Consider the following 13,121-nt stretch of genomic DNA (forward strand, 5'->3'; position numbering starts at 1 on the left):
TTTTATATTAAATCAATATATCATGTAAAAATGCTAAATATGTCTATATTAACATATTTCTGCAAGAATTGAATGGAGGTATAAGAGTTGTATGGAGCATCTGAACTTGTGAGTGAAAAAATTGACGCATGGAAGGTAAAAGGTTGGCCACCCCGATCTAATGTATTTGCTTTTACCACCATACCAGTTAGTTCATTCCAGACATCCACCACTCTCTGAGTAAAATCCCCCTCAAATCTACCCCCTCTCACCTTCAATGCACCTCTGGTATTAGATATTTCAACCATGGGAAGCAGATATTCCCTGTCTACTCTATCTATGCCTCTCATAATCTTATAAACCTCTAACAGATCTCCCCTCAGCCTCCGTCTCTCCAGAGAAAACATCCAAGTTTACCCAGCCTCTCATGACAATACATGCCCTCTAAATCCCAGTTAACCCCTTCTGCACCCTCTCCAAAGCCTCAACATCTTTCCTGTAGTGGGACAACCAGAACTATACGCATTATACCAGATGTGGCCTAACTGGAGTTTTATAGAGTTGCAACATAAGCTTTTGGCTTTTGAACTCAATGCCTTGACTAATGAAAGCAAGCATTCCACGAGGCCTCTTAACCACCTTTTTGACCTGTGTAGCCGCTTTCAATGAGCTATGAATTTGGATCCCAAGATCTCTCTGCTCAGCAACACTGTTAAGTAACAGTGTACTGTCTCTTTGCATTTGCCCCACCGAGGTGCAACACGTCACACTTATCTGGGTTAAACTCCTTCTGCCACTTCTCTGCCCATACCTGCAACTGATCTTCACCAATCTTCTATGCTATCCACAACTCCACTAGTCTTGGTATTATCCACAAACCCATTTACATTTTCATCCAGGATGTTGCCTGGATTACAGAGCATCAGCTATAAGGAGAGGCTGGATGATTTTCTCTGGTACATCAGAGACTGAGGGGAGATATTACAGTGATGAGGGGTAGGATGGCTTATATTTCTATGGGTTTATATCTGAGGGCTGATAGAAGAAAATAAAATTATGAGATGCATAGATAGGGTAGATAGTCAGCTGGTGTCAACTACTTATCAAAGATGGAGGCACAGTGTTGAATGGATATGCACAACCAGTATAGTCTGTGTGAATCACTTACCAAAGGCATAGCAGGACGGATGCCCCCGGTGTGGGGGAAAGCACTGTTCAGAGACAGTTTATACTGAATGGCATCTGCCAACTTGTTCACGATCCTTTCCTGTGCTGAGCCAGTGGGTTCCTGGAAGAGTTGAGCCACAGAGGAGAACCAGCATTAATGTCATGTGTCAGAGGCTTTGATTCACAAAAATCTGATCTGCATTACCTCAGAGATAATCTTCAACAGACTAAATTGTCCTCACAGTTGCATCCAAATCTGACCACTGCACTACAATAGACTTTAGTCTAATTGTGTTCTTTCTTGTTAGAATTGTGTAAAATTTATGATTTTCTTGTGAATGTTGTGCATCTGATGCAATGTGCTTGTGAAGCTGCTGCAAGTAAGTTTTTAATTGTACCTGTACAATGGGCTCTGTATCTGACTATAAACTTGACTTTAATTTTAGTCCTTTCATACAGTGCATTGCATCAGTTTTACGTCAATGGCCAACACAGTCCGAGTATGTGCTGGGGACAGGCCACAAATGTCCCTGTACTTCCAACACAAACATAGCATGCCCCAAACTTACTAACTGTAACCTGTCTGTCTTTGGAATATGGGAGAAACCTGAGCATCCGAGGAAACCCAAACTCCTTACAGACTGCAGCAGGAAATGAACCCCAATCGCTGATCACTGCTGTTGTAAAGCATTAACCTAACTGCAACGCTACGACAGTGGTATCAAAGAGGCCATTGCACAGACATCTGAACATTCAGGGAATGGAGTGGTATTGATCACGTACAGGCAGAAGAGACTGTGCATGGTGTTCAACACAGACTTGGTGGGCTGAAGGGTCCTTCTCCTGTGCTGTACTGTTCCACGTTCTGTAATGTGTACGAGGAAGAAACTTACAGTGAGCAATTATCGCACTAATGTGGGGGAGGGTCACACAAGCTCCAGATTGAACCTGGGCCACCCGAGAAGCTAATGGCTCTACTAACCATGCTACTGTGCTTGCTGAAGGCCCATGTGTGATCTAAAGGGTGAGAATATGAAGAAGATCCTGCTCCTTATTCCTCAGTACCATTCCAAGGGAGATTCGTCACCAATTCCATCAGTAGGGACCCTCACCATCTCATTGTCATCTATCCTCAGGGACACCATCCCCCATCTCGATCATGCTCTCATCGTCATTATATCCATCATCCAAGCCATGCCCTCTTCTCGATGCAGCCATCGAGCAGGAGGTTCAGAAGCCTGAAGACCCACACCTCATTGTTCAACAGCAGTTTCTTCCCCACTCTCCACTGCCATCGGGCTCTTGAACCCATGTGAAAAACCTTAATTCCTGGACTATATTCCCCTCAATATGCACTTTAAGAAACTCTCAGAAAAGCACATGGATGATAGGAAAATGAAGGGCCATATAGGAGGGAAAAATTAGACGGATCAAAACAACAACATGCCTGTACTGAACAGTCGAGTTCTATGTTCTATGTAAGAATGTTGCTAAGTTTATTGCTGTTTTGTGTAAGTTCTGAATGTATATGCTAATTTAAGTCAATTTAAGTTTATGTAATCTATGTTATGTCTTTAATGTACGGTGCTGCTGCTGCAAAAGGCAAATATTCATGGCATTTATACCTTGCGGATGTGTGCTCATGACAATAAACCTGGTTTTAGCAATAAACTTGAACTTGAGATTTACCTTGAGTCATCAGAACTTGGAAAGTGCTAGATTTTAAGTAAGCAATGCAGGTACCTGCGACTTGGCCAGAGCAGATAAAGCCTGTTTGTAGTAGTGCGTGGCCTTCTCAGGGTCTCCCAGGCGGAACTTAGCAGCCCCCAAGCCTTCACAAGCCTGCCACTGTCCATGAAAATCACCTGCACTTGGAACAAGATGGGAAAGGGAAGCAATAAATTATGGAAGTAACTATATCAAAGCCATTATCAGACCTGCTCCTCATCTGCCCTGTGCTCACAACACCCAAAGGTCTGATTTGTTTTTTTATTGCCACACGTGCAGTGAAGAACTTTTGTCTTGCATGTCACCCATACAGATCATTTCATTATTGGATAGATTTTTGCATAGTCAGGGAATTAAGGGTTATGGGGAAAAGGCAGGTAGGTGGACATGAGTCCATGGCCAGATCAGCCATGATCTTACTGAATGGCGGAGCACTCGACAGGCCAGATGGCCGACTCCTGCTCCTATTTCTTATGTTCTTATTATTACAGTGCATTGAGTTAGTATTAGGGAAAATGCAGGATGAAGTGCAGCAATTACAGAGAAAGTGCAGTGCAGACAGACAATAAGGTGCAAAATTATAACAAGGTAGATTGTGAGTGCAAGAGTCTATCTCATTGTACTAGGGAATCATCCTAACAGATGCATGGTGGTAGGTTTACAACACTTCTCTGTGCTGGTACTTTGAAAGTGCTAGCCACTTGGTCTCTGTCTCTACTACCTTTTACTTTGCCTGACCTTTATCTGTGTCATTTTTTTAAAGCACATGCCACTCTTAATAGATGCATAGGTAATATCCAAATGATGCTCCGTATAAAGAAATACATCTAACTTTTTATACAGAGCACGGAAGGTTCTGTAATGCAAGGCCAGGGGTGGTGGTGCAGGAAGTACGATGATGATGCTTAAGAGGCTCTTAGAAACATACACTGAGAATGGAGGTATATGTAAGCAGAAGGGATTACTTAGTTAGCCATTTCAATACTAGTTTAATTATTGTGGGCTGAAAGGTTGAGGGGGGATTTGATCAAGGTATTTAAAATTTTGAGAGGGATAGATAGAGTTGACGTGAATAGGCTGTTTCCATTGAGAGTAGGGGAGATTCAAATGAGAGGACATGATTTGAGAGTTAGGGGGCAGAAGTTTAAGGGAAACATGAGGGGGTATTTCTTTACTCAGAGAGTGATAGCTGTGTGGAATGAGCTTCCTGTAGAAGTGGTAGAGGCCAGTTCAGTTGTGTCATTTAAGGTAAAATTGGATAGGTATATGGACAGGAAAGGAGTGGAGGGTTATGGGCTGAGTGTGGGTAGGTGGGACTAGGTGAGATTAAGAGTTCAGCACGGACTAGGAGGGCCGAGATGGCCTGTTTCCATGCTGTGATTGTTATATGGTTATATGGTGCCAAGAGGCAATATCGAACCAAGTTGGAAGCCCAGGCTAACCAGAGGGATGCCAGTAGACTATGGCTGGGTCTAAATGAGATCACTGGGCACAAAGAAAAGGCTGAGATTATCAATAACTGTAGCGCTTCTCTTCCTGATGAACTTAACGTATTCTACTCAAGATTCGAACAAAAGAGGAGTGTCCCGACCCCTCCAGATGAACCGGACCTGGTGGCATCGAGATTCATCGTCACCGAGGAAGACGATAGAAGAGCCTTCCTGAAGATAAATCCAAGGAAGGCAACAGGCCCAGATGGCGTCCCGCGACGGGTTCTCTGGGCCTGTGCAAGCGAGCTAGCTGGAGAGTTTGCTGACATCTTCAACTGCTCCCTGCTTCAGTCTAAGATCCCCTCGTGTTTTAAGAAGGAAACGATAATCCCGGTGCTGAAGAAAAGCAAGGTGGCATGCCTGAGTGACTATCGACCTGTGGCTCTGACATCAATTGCTATGAAGTGCTTCGAGCGATTGGTTATGGCACACATCAACCATAACCTACCGGTCAACCTCGACGCTTTGCAATTCGCCTACCGGAGCAACAGGTCAACGGCAGATGCCATCTCTCTGGCACTACATTCCTCCTTAGAACATCTGGAGAATAAAGACTCATATGTAAGGTTCCTTTTCATTGACTACAGCTCTTCCTTTAATACCATCATTCCAAATAAACTGATTCCTAAGCTCTGGACCTGGGTCTTAGCACTTAGATCTGCAGCTGGATCTTCAACTTCCTCACAGACAGGACCCAGGCTGTAAAAATAAGGGACAAGCTCTCCTCTACAATTACTCTGAGCACCAGTTCCCCACAAGGCTGTGTACTCAGCCCCCTGCTGTACTCACTGTACACCCATGATTGCATAGCCAAGTTTCCATCGAACTCAATATACAAGTTTGCTGATGACACCACAATTGGTAGGCTGCATCTTGAGTAATGATGAGTCTGAGTACAGAGAGGAAATTAAGAACCTGGTGGCATGGTGCGAAGACAATAACCTATCCCTCAACGTCAGCAAGACGAAGGAATTGGCTGTTGACTTCAGAAGGAGTAACGGACCGCAAGACCCCATCTACATCGGTGGTGCGCAGATGGAACAGGTCAAAAGCTTTAAGTTCCTCAGGGTGAATATCACAAATGACCTGACTTGGTCTAACCAAGCAGAGTCCACTGCCAAGAAGCCCACCAGCACCTTTACTTCCTGAGAAAGCTGAAGAAATTTGGCCTGTCCCCTAAAACCCTCACTAACTTTTATGGATGTACCATAGAAAGCATTCTTCTAGGGTGCATCACAACCTGGTGTGGAAGTTGTCCTGTCCAAGACCGGAAAAAGCTGCAGAAGATCGTGAACATAGCCCAGCACATCACACAAACCAATCTTCCATCCTTGGACTCACTTTACACCACACGCTGTTGGAGCAGTGCTGCCAGGATAATCAAGGACACGACCCACCCAGCCAACACACTTTTTGTCCCTCTTCCCTCTGGGAGAAGGTTCAGGAGTATGAAGATTCGTACAGCCAGATTTGGGAACAGCTTCTTTCCAACTGTGATAAGACTGCTGAACGGATCCTGACCCGGATCTGGGCCGTACCTTCCAAATATCCAGACCTGACTTGCACTACCTTACTTCCCCTTTTCTATTTTCTAATTATGACTTATAGTTCAAATTTTTATTATATTTACTTTGATTTGTACTTCAGGGAGCGCAAAGGCGCAGAATCAAATATCGTTGTGATGATTGTACACTTTAGTATCAATTGTTTGGTGACAATAAAGTAAAGTAACCCTGATCTTCTGACCTTTGGCACTGTAAAGTGTTAAGCTAACCATTATACTATCTTGCCACCCATTTCCATTTGCCTTTAATCTGCCATGTCTACTGTTGCAGGTATACTGGCCTCTAATTCCTCTGCACATTTCTCCAGTATACTCCCAAGACACTATTTAATTCACTGTCAGACATTGTGTGTGCTCCAGGATTGTCTCTGAGATTTTCAAGTTCAGGTTCAAGTTTACTGCATTCAACCATACACAAGTGTACGGCTAAACAAAACATCGTTCTTCTGGGGCCACGGTGCATAGAGTCACACACAGCACAGACAATCACAAAATAATATTAGCACAAATCCCAGAGTGGCATGGCCTGAAGATCAACAGGGTGACATAAAGTAGAAGGTGTATGCTTAAAGTTCAAAGTAAATTTTTAATCAAGTACATATATGTCACTATGTACTACCCTGAGATTCACTTTCTTGCAGGCATTCACAGTAAATAAAAAGAAACGCAATAGGATTCAATGAAAAACTGTACACAACAAAGACGGGCAAGGAATATCAAGAACATGTTTATGTATGACAGTATGATGTTACTGGCACTATTATAACAAGCAGCAGCAATAAAAGATGAAAAGTGACCAGTGCAGGATGAGAGTGTGTCTCTGAGTTGGAGAGCACGTGCTGGGTGGTAGCAGGGTGTTAAGAGTCTAACAGCCAGGGGATGAAGCTGTTAACCAGCCTGACAATACTGGCTCTAATGCCGTGGCTCCTTCTCCCTGACAGCAGGAGGGCAAAGAGACTGTGTGTTGAAAACTGCTTTTGTAATTCCCCTAAGACTCTAGACATTTCTGCAAAAACCCATTTAGAACTCTTTGTATTAGTCTTGGTCAGATGTCGCACGTTGCTCCTGTATTTCCACTGACCTTGCATGATGTTCATGGAATCATGAGGTCACACAGCACAAAACCCTCTGAGTCCACACTGACCATTTTACAGTAATCCTTCTCCTCAAATTCCCATAGAGCTGTACAACACAGAAACAGGTCCTTTGGTCCAACTGGTTCATGCTGACCAAGATATCCATCTGAGCTAGTCCCATCTGCCCACATTTACCCCAAATCTTTCCTGTCCTTGTACCTGTCTAAATCGCTTTCAAATAAAACTGTACCTGTCTCTACCTCTTCTGGCAGCTTGTTCATATACTGTACTGGGTGAAAAAGTTGCAGCTCAGGTTCTTGATATAGTTCTCCCTTCTCACCTTAGACATTTTTGATTCCGAACCCTGGTAGAAAAATAACTGTACATTCTTCCTATCTGTGCCCTTCATGCACCAACTCCCTGCTTCTATCTTTCATTCACACATTTGGATCAATCAACCTGCCAACTACCCTCTCTCCAAGGCACAAGAGACTCTGAAGATGCTGATGCAGATTGGGGGACCGCTTCATCAATCATCTTCATTCTGTTCGGGATAAAAGGCAGCATTTACCAGTGGCCACTCATTTCAACAAGTCTTCCCATTTCCATTCGGACACGTCTATCTGACACGTTTCTTCTGCTGTTTCAACAAGGCCTAACTCGAACTGGAGGACCAACTCCTCATATTCTGTTTCCAACCTGATGGCATGAACATCAATTTCTTGTAATTTGCACCCCCCACCTCTCTTTTTCCATTCCCCATTCAGGATCCCCTCTTACCCCTTTTCTTCTCACCTACCCATCAATTCTCTCTGGGGCTCCTCCTCCTTCCCTTCGTCCCATAGTCCACTTTCCTCTCTCTCTATCAGGTTCCTTCCTCTTGAGCCCTTTACCTCTTTCACCCAGCATTCTACATGATTGCCTTTCATCTCCCCTCGCCTATCACCTGCCAGCTTGTATTCCCCCTCCCCAACTTGTTATTCAGGCTTCTTTCCTCTTTATTTCCAGTCCCAATGAAGGAACTTGGGCTGAGTCATTGACCGTTTATTCCCCTCCATGGTTCCTCCAGTTTTTTGTGTGAGATCTAGTCTCTGAGACATTGCACCCTGCTCTCATGTTTTCTGTAAGACACCACACTCAGCTCCTCTGTTCCATCTGACATCAATACTGCACCACCCTCCAACATTCTCCCCTTGGTGTAGTGGTATTCCTGCTCCCTCACCGGTGTCTTTGAAAGCCTGCAGTGCGTGCAGGTAACTCTCAGCTGTCTCCTCGTGCTCTGCCAGCTGACTGTAAGCGAAGGCCATGTTGCAGAAACACTGACCCTGTGCATTCCTATTTCCGAGGGAACCTGAGGAGAGATGAGGAGCATCCTTTTACTTTTGGAACACAATGTAAATTCAGAAACACTATCAATGTGTCTCAAGAGAAGCTACAAAACACCATAAAACGCACTGTAGGAGCAGAATTAGGTCATTTGGCTTATCAAGCCTGTTCCACCATTCAGTCATGGCTGATTTGTTATCCCTCTCAATCCCATTCTCCAGCCTCCTCCCTGTAACCTTTGATGCCTTTACTAATCAAGGAATTATCAACCTCCGCTTTAAACATACCCAATGACTTCGCCTCCGCAGGCATCCATGGCAATGAATTCCACAGATTCAACACACTCTGTCTAAACAAACTCCGCCTTATTTCTGTTCTAAAGGGATGTCTCTATTCTGAGGCTGTGCCCTTTGGTCCCAGACTCCCCCACTATAGGAAACATACTTTCCAAAACTACTCTACCTATGCCTTTCAATAAGTTCCAGTGAGTACAGACCCAGAGCCATCAAAAGCTCTTCATACGGTAACCCTTTCAATCCCAAAATAATTCTTGTGAACCTCCTTTGGACCCTCTCCAATGCCAGTGCACCCTTTCTCAAATAAGGGGCCCAAAACTGCTCACAATACTTCAAGTGTGATTTGACCAATGCCTTATAAAGCCTAAGCATCACATCCTTGCTCTTATTTTCTAGTTCTCTTGAAATTATTGTTAACATTACATTTGCCTTCCTTACCGCTTACTCAACCTGCAAGTTAGCCTTTAGGGAATCCTGCACAAAGGTTCCAAGTCCCTTTGTATCTCCGATTTCTGAATTTGCTCCCTGATTAGAAAACAGCCTATGCCTTTATTCCTTCTATCAAAGTGCACTTCCCTACACTGTATTCCTGCCCTCCAGTCATAGCCAGACCTACAGTAGAGTACTACTCTTTGTTTAATGGTACCTAATGCAGTTCCTTTATCTCCCAACTGCCATAGCTATGTGGTTAGAATTGCACATGTTTTAGGAAAGATGTCATTAGGCTGGAAAATAGAGTGCAAAGTAGATTTACAAGAATGGGCTGAGAAGTGGTAGTTGGATTTTAATGCAGATGTGTGTGAACCCCACACAGTTATAGGAGGTGTACTGGCTCCACACAGGCAGCATCAGAGGTCAGGACCGAAGTTGTGGTCACTGGCTGCGACTACTTGCAGTCTGTCCTAAGGCTGACTCTGTGTCCTAAGACTGCTGCACTAATACAAGATGGATCATTAAGTGTGAGGTGTTGCACTTTGGGGGGACAAACCAGGATAGGACATACACAGTGAAAGGCAGTGGTGTGCAGTAGAACAAAGGTATTTGGGAATACAGGTCCGTAATTCCTTGAAAGTAGCATCGTAGGTAGATGGGCTGATAAAGTGAACTTTTGGCACCTCAGCCTTGATAAATTAGCGCACTGAGTACAGTCCTGATGAAGGGTCTTGGCCCGAAACATCGACAGTGCTTCTTCCTATAGATGCTGCCTTGTGTTGCTTGAATTTACAGTATCTGCAGATTTCCTCATGTTTGCACTGAGTACAGGAGTTGGGATTTAAAAAGGAACATGAGAGGAAACTGCTGGAGTAACTCAGCAGGTCAGACAGCATCTCTGGAAAGAAATCAGGAGTTGCAGTTTTGGGCTGAGACCCTTCATCAGGACAGGAAAGGAAGGGAAAGGAAGGGAAAAGAAGCCAGAATAAGGAGGTAAGAGGAGGGGAAGGAGCAAAAGCTGTAAGGTGATGGGTGAAGCTAGGGGAGGGATTTAAGTGAGAAACTGAGAGGTGATGGGTGAAGCTAGGGGAGGGATTGAAGTGAGAAACTGGGAGGTGATGGGTGAAGCTAGGGGAGGGATTGAAGAGAGAAACTGGGAGGTGATGGGTGAAGTTGGGGAGGGATTGAAGTGAGAAACTGGGAGGTGATGGGTGAAGCTAGGGGAGGGATTGAAGTGAGAAACTAAGAGGTGATGGGTGAAGCTAGGGGAGGGATTGAAGTGAGAAACTGGGAGGTGATGGGTGAAGCTAGGGGAGGGATTGAAGTGAGAAACTGGGAGGTGATGGGTGAAGCTGGGGAGGGATTGAAATGAGAAACTGGGAGGTGATGGGTGAAGTTGGGGAGGGATTGAAGTGAGAAACTGGGAGGTGATGGGTGAAGTTGGGGAGGGATTGAAGTGAGAAACTGGGAGGTGATGGGTGGAAAAGGTAAAGGGCTGAAGAAGGAAACAGGAGAGGGACCATGGGAGAAAGGGAAGGAGAAGGAGCACCAAAGGGAGGTGGTAGGTGAGGAAAAGGGAAGTAATGGGGAGCCAGCGTGGGGAATAGAAGAGGAGGAAAGGGGGAGGAGAAGAATTATCGTAGGTCAGAGAATTTGAGACGGAATATGAGATGTTGCTCCCCCCAACCTAAGTTATATCGATGGATAAGGGTTTAACAGTACCCCCCCCCCTTTAAAATCTACTCAGTTTTTTTTCCATCAGACCTGCTGAAGGGTCTGTCTGAAATGTTGACTGTATGTTTTTCCATAAATGCTGCCTGGCCTGCTGAGTTCCCCCAGCATTTTGTGTGAAGTGTCAAACGGAGTTAGCTTGGTGGCCACCGTAATGGACATGGATGAAAAGCAATATGGAGACACAAGATGATAAGTTTTGGAATCTGAATCAGAGTCGGGTTTATTGTCACTGATATGTCATGAAATTTGTTGTTTTCAGCAGTTGTACAGTGTGAGTTATAAAAGCTGCCATAAGTTACAAACATAAACAGTGCAGAAGAGGTAGTGTTCACAGACAGTTCAGAAATCTGATGGTGGGAGGGAAGAAACTGTTCTTAAAACATCGAGAGTGGGAACTAAACCACTTCCCAACAGTAGTAAATCGAAGAAGTCATACCCATTTGGTGAGGGTCTTTAATGATAGATGCTACCTTCTTGAGACACCACCTATTGAAGATGTGGGGAGGGTTGTACCTGTGATGAGCTGACCGAGTCTAATTCAGCAATTGGGTATAAATGAGGAAAATTAAAACTGTTGGAAGACCCAGTGGTTTGGGCAGCATCTGTGGTGATAGCAGGGTAGTTGATATTTAAGGTCAAGATCCTGCATCACATCTGTGTCCAGTCTCGATGCAGTGTCTCACCCTGAATCATCACCTATCTTTCTGCCACCACAGATACTTCCTCATCCATTAGGTTCCCTACGCAGTTTGTTTTGTTTTGATGAGGAAACTGAGGATCCTATTGAATGGCACAGCTGCCTTGAGTGACTGATTTCTTCTGTTCTTATGAGTAGCCATGATGGGCCATACAGCTGAAGAGTGACCTGTTAGAAGTTTATAAAGCTGAGGGGCATAGATGAAGTGCAGTCTGAATCTTTTTCCCAGGGTGGAAATGTCAGATATTAGAGGGTATAGGTTTTTTGTGAGGGAGAAAAGTTTAAAGGAAATTTATGAAGGAAGTGATTTTACATGGGGAGTGGTAGTTACCTGGAATATGCTGCCGGGGAGGTGGTAGAGGCAGATGTATAGTAATACTACAGAGGCGTTCAGAAGGGAATAGTAGGATATAGACCACATGCAGGTAGATTGGCATTGGCATATTCAGTCATGATGGGTTGAATGGCCTGTAGCTATGCTGTACTGTTCTGTGTTTAAAAGACAACAGAATTAAAGAAAAAAAATTGCCTCTTGGAATTATTGAAGGACAAGGTGAAGAGGTTTCCCTAGCTGAGGGTTGCATTCTAAAATCAGGATCTGCCATTCAGGGCAGAGATGAAATTAAGATTCTTCACTCGGTGGTGGATCTTTGGAATTCTCTACCCAGGAGAATTATGGTAGCTGTCATTAAGTGCATGCAGAGCTCAAGTGGTGGGCTGTTGGATAATTGAGGGATGCAGACACAGTATTTACAGGAAGAGATTAGCAGTGACCTTATTGAAAGGTGGGGCATGATTATTATGAACAAATATGACACATTGATGGGAGGGTGGAATTTGGCCCCTTGCAAGATGCCAGCTCTTTGATCACATTTCACTTTGTCCTAGTGTACTGCTCTTTTGCCCTGTGCGGGTAAGTGAGATTGGAGTCTTTAGTTTAATAGTTTGGTACAATATCGAGGGCTGAAGGGCCTGTCCTGTGCTGTACAGCTGCAATTTCTTTCCCTTTTCATATTTATCCATGGCAATGGAATAAAATTACAAAGCAAGTTCCTTGAGGAGAACAAGGAATGTAAGGGTACACTTAAGTAAATTAGGAGAGCAAAAAGGGGGGCATGAGGTATTCCTGGCAGATAAGGTAAAGGAGAATCTTAAAATGTGCTCAAAGTATATTAAGAATTTAAAGGGTAGGTAGGAAATGAGAAAGTCCCCTAAAAAGGTTCACTGTGGTAATTATGCGGACAACCTTTTAGATGTCTCTACCATAGAGAAGAACATGGAAGCTAGAGAATTCAGTGGAGAAACAGTGATATCCTGCAGCATATCAGCATTATGAAAGAGGAGCTTTTGAATGGCATGAAGGTACATAAATATTTGGGGCTTGACCAGGTATATCCAAGGATAGTGTTGTTGGAACTGCCTTTTTTAAGTTTGCTGATGACACTGCTGTTGTTGGCCAAATCAAAAGTGACAAACTGGTATATAGGAAGGAGATTGTCAGCAAAACCTGACTACAAGAGTTGTTATTGACGACAGGAGGAAGAAGTTGGAGGTCCATGAGCCAGTCTTCATTAGGGGAATAGTGGTGGAGAGGGTCAGGAATTTTATATTGCTTGGTGTCAATGTATCAAT

At 44.1% G+C, this 13,121-nt stretch overlaps 1 protein-coding gene across 8 annotated transcripts in view; it reads right to left on the reverse strand.

Moving 5' to 3' along the window:
• LOC132399501 (tetratricopeptide repeat protein 24) overlaps window positions 1–13,121 on the reverse strand; it is a 110,423-nt gene that overhangs the window by 73,836 nt on the left and 23,466 nt on the right. For all 8 annotated transcript variants that reach the window (XR_009514008.1, XM_059979937.1, XM_059979938.1 and 5 more), the window contains 3 exons: window positions 8,227–8,355; window positions 2,890–3,011; window positions 1,148–1,267 (listed from right to left, as the gene is read on the reverse strand). Coding sequence is in view for 7 of the 8 variants with exons in the window: in XM_059979937.1 (XP_059835920.1) it covers window positions 1,148–1,267; window positions 2,890–3,011; window positions 8,227–8,355 (371 nt within the window). In the remaining variant the exon portion in view is untranslated. The remainder of the gene's footprint in view (window positions 1–1,147; window positions 1,268–2,889; window positions 3,012–8,226; window positions 8,356–13,121) is intronic.

Source organism: Hypanus sabinus, chromosome 9, assembly GCF_030144855.1.
Source record: "Hypanus sabinus isolate sHypSab1 chromosome 9, sHypSab1.hap1, whole genome shotgun sequence".
Classification (NCBI taxonomy): Eukaryota; Metazoa; Chordata; class Chondrichthyes; order Myliobatiformes; family Dasyatidae; genus Hypanus; species Hypanus sabinus.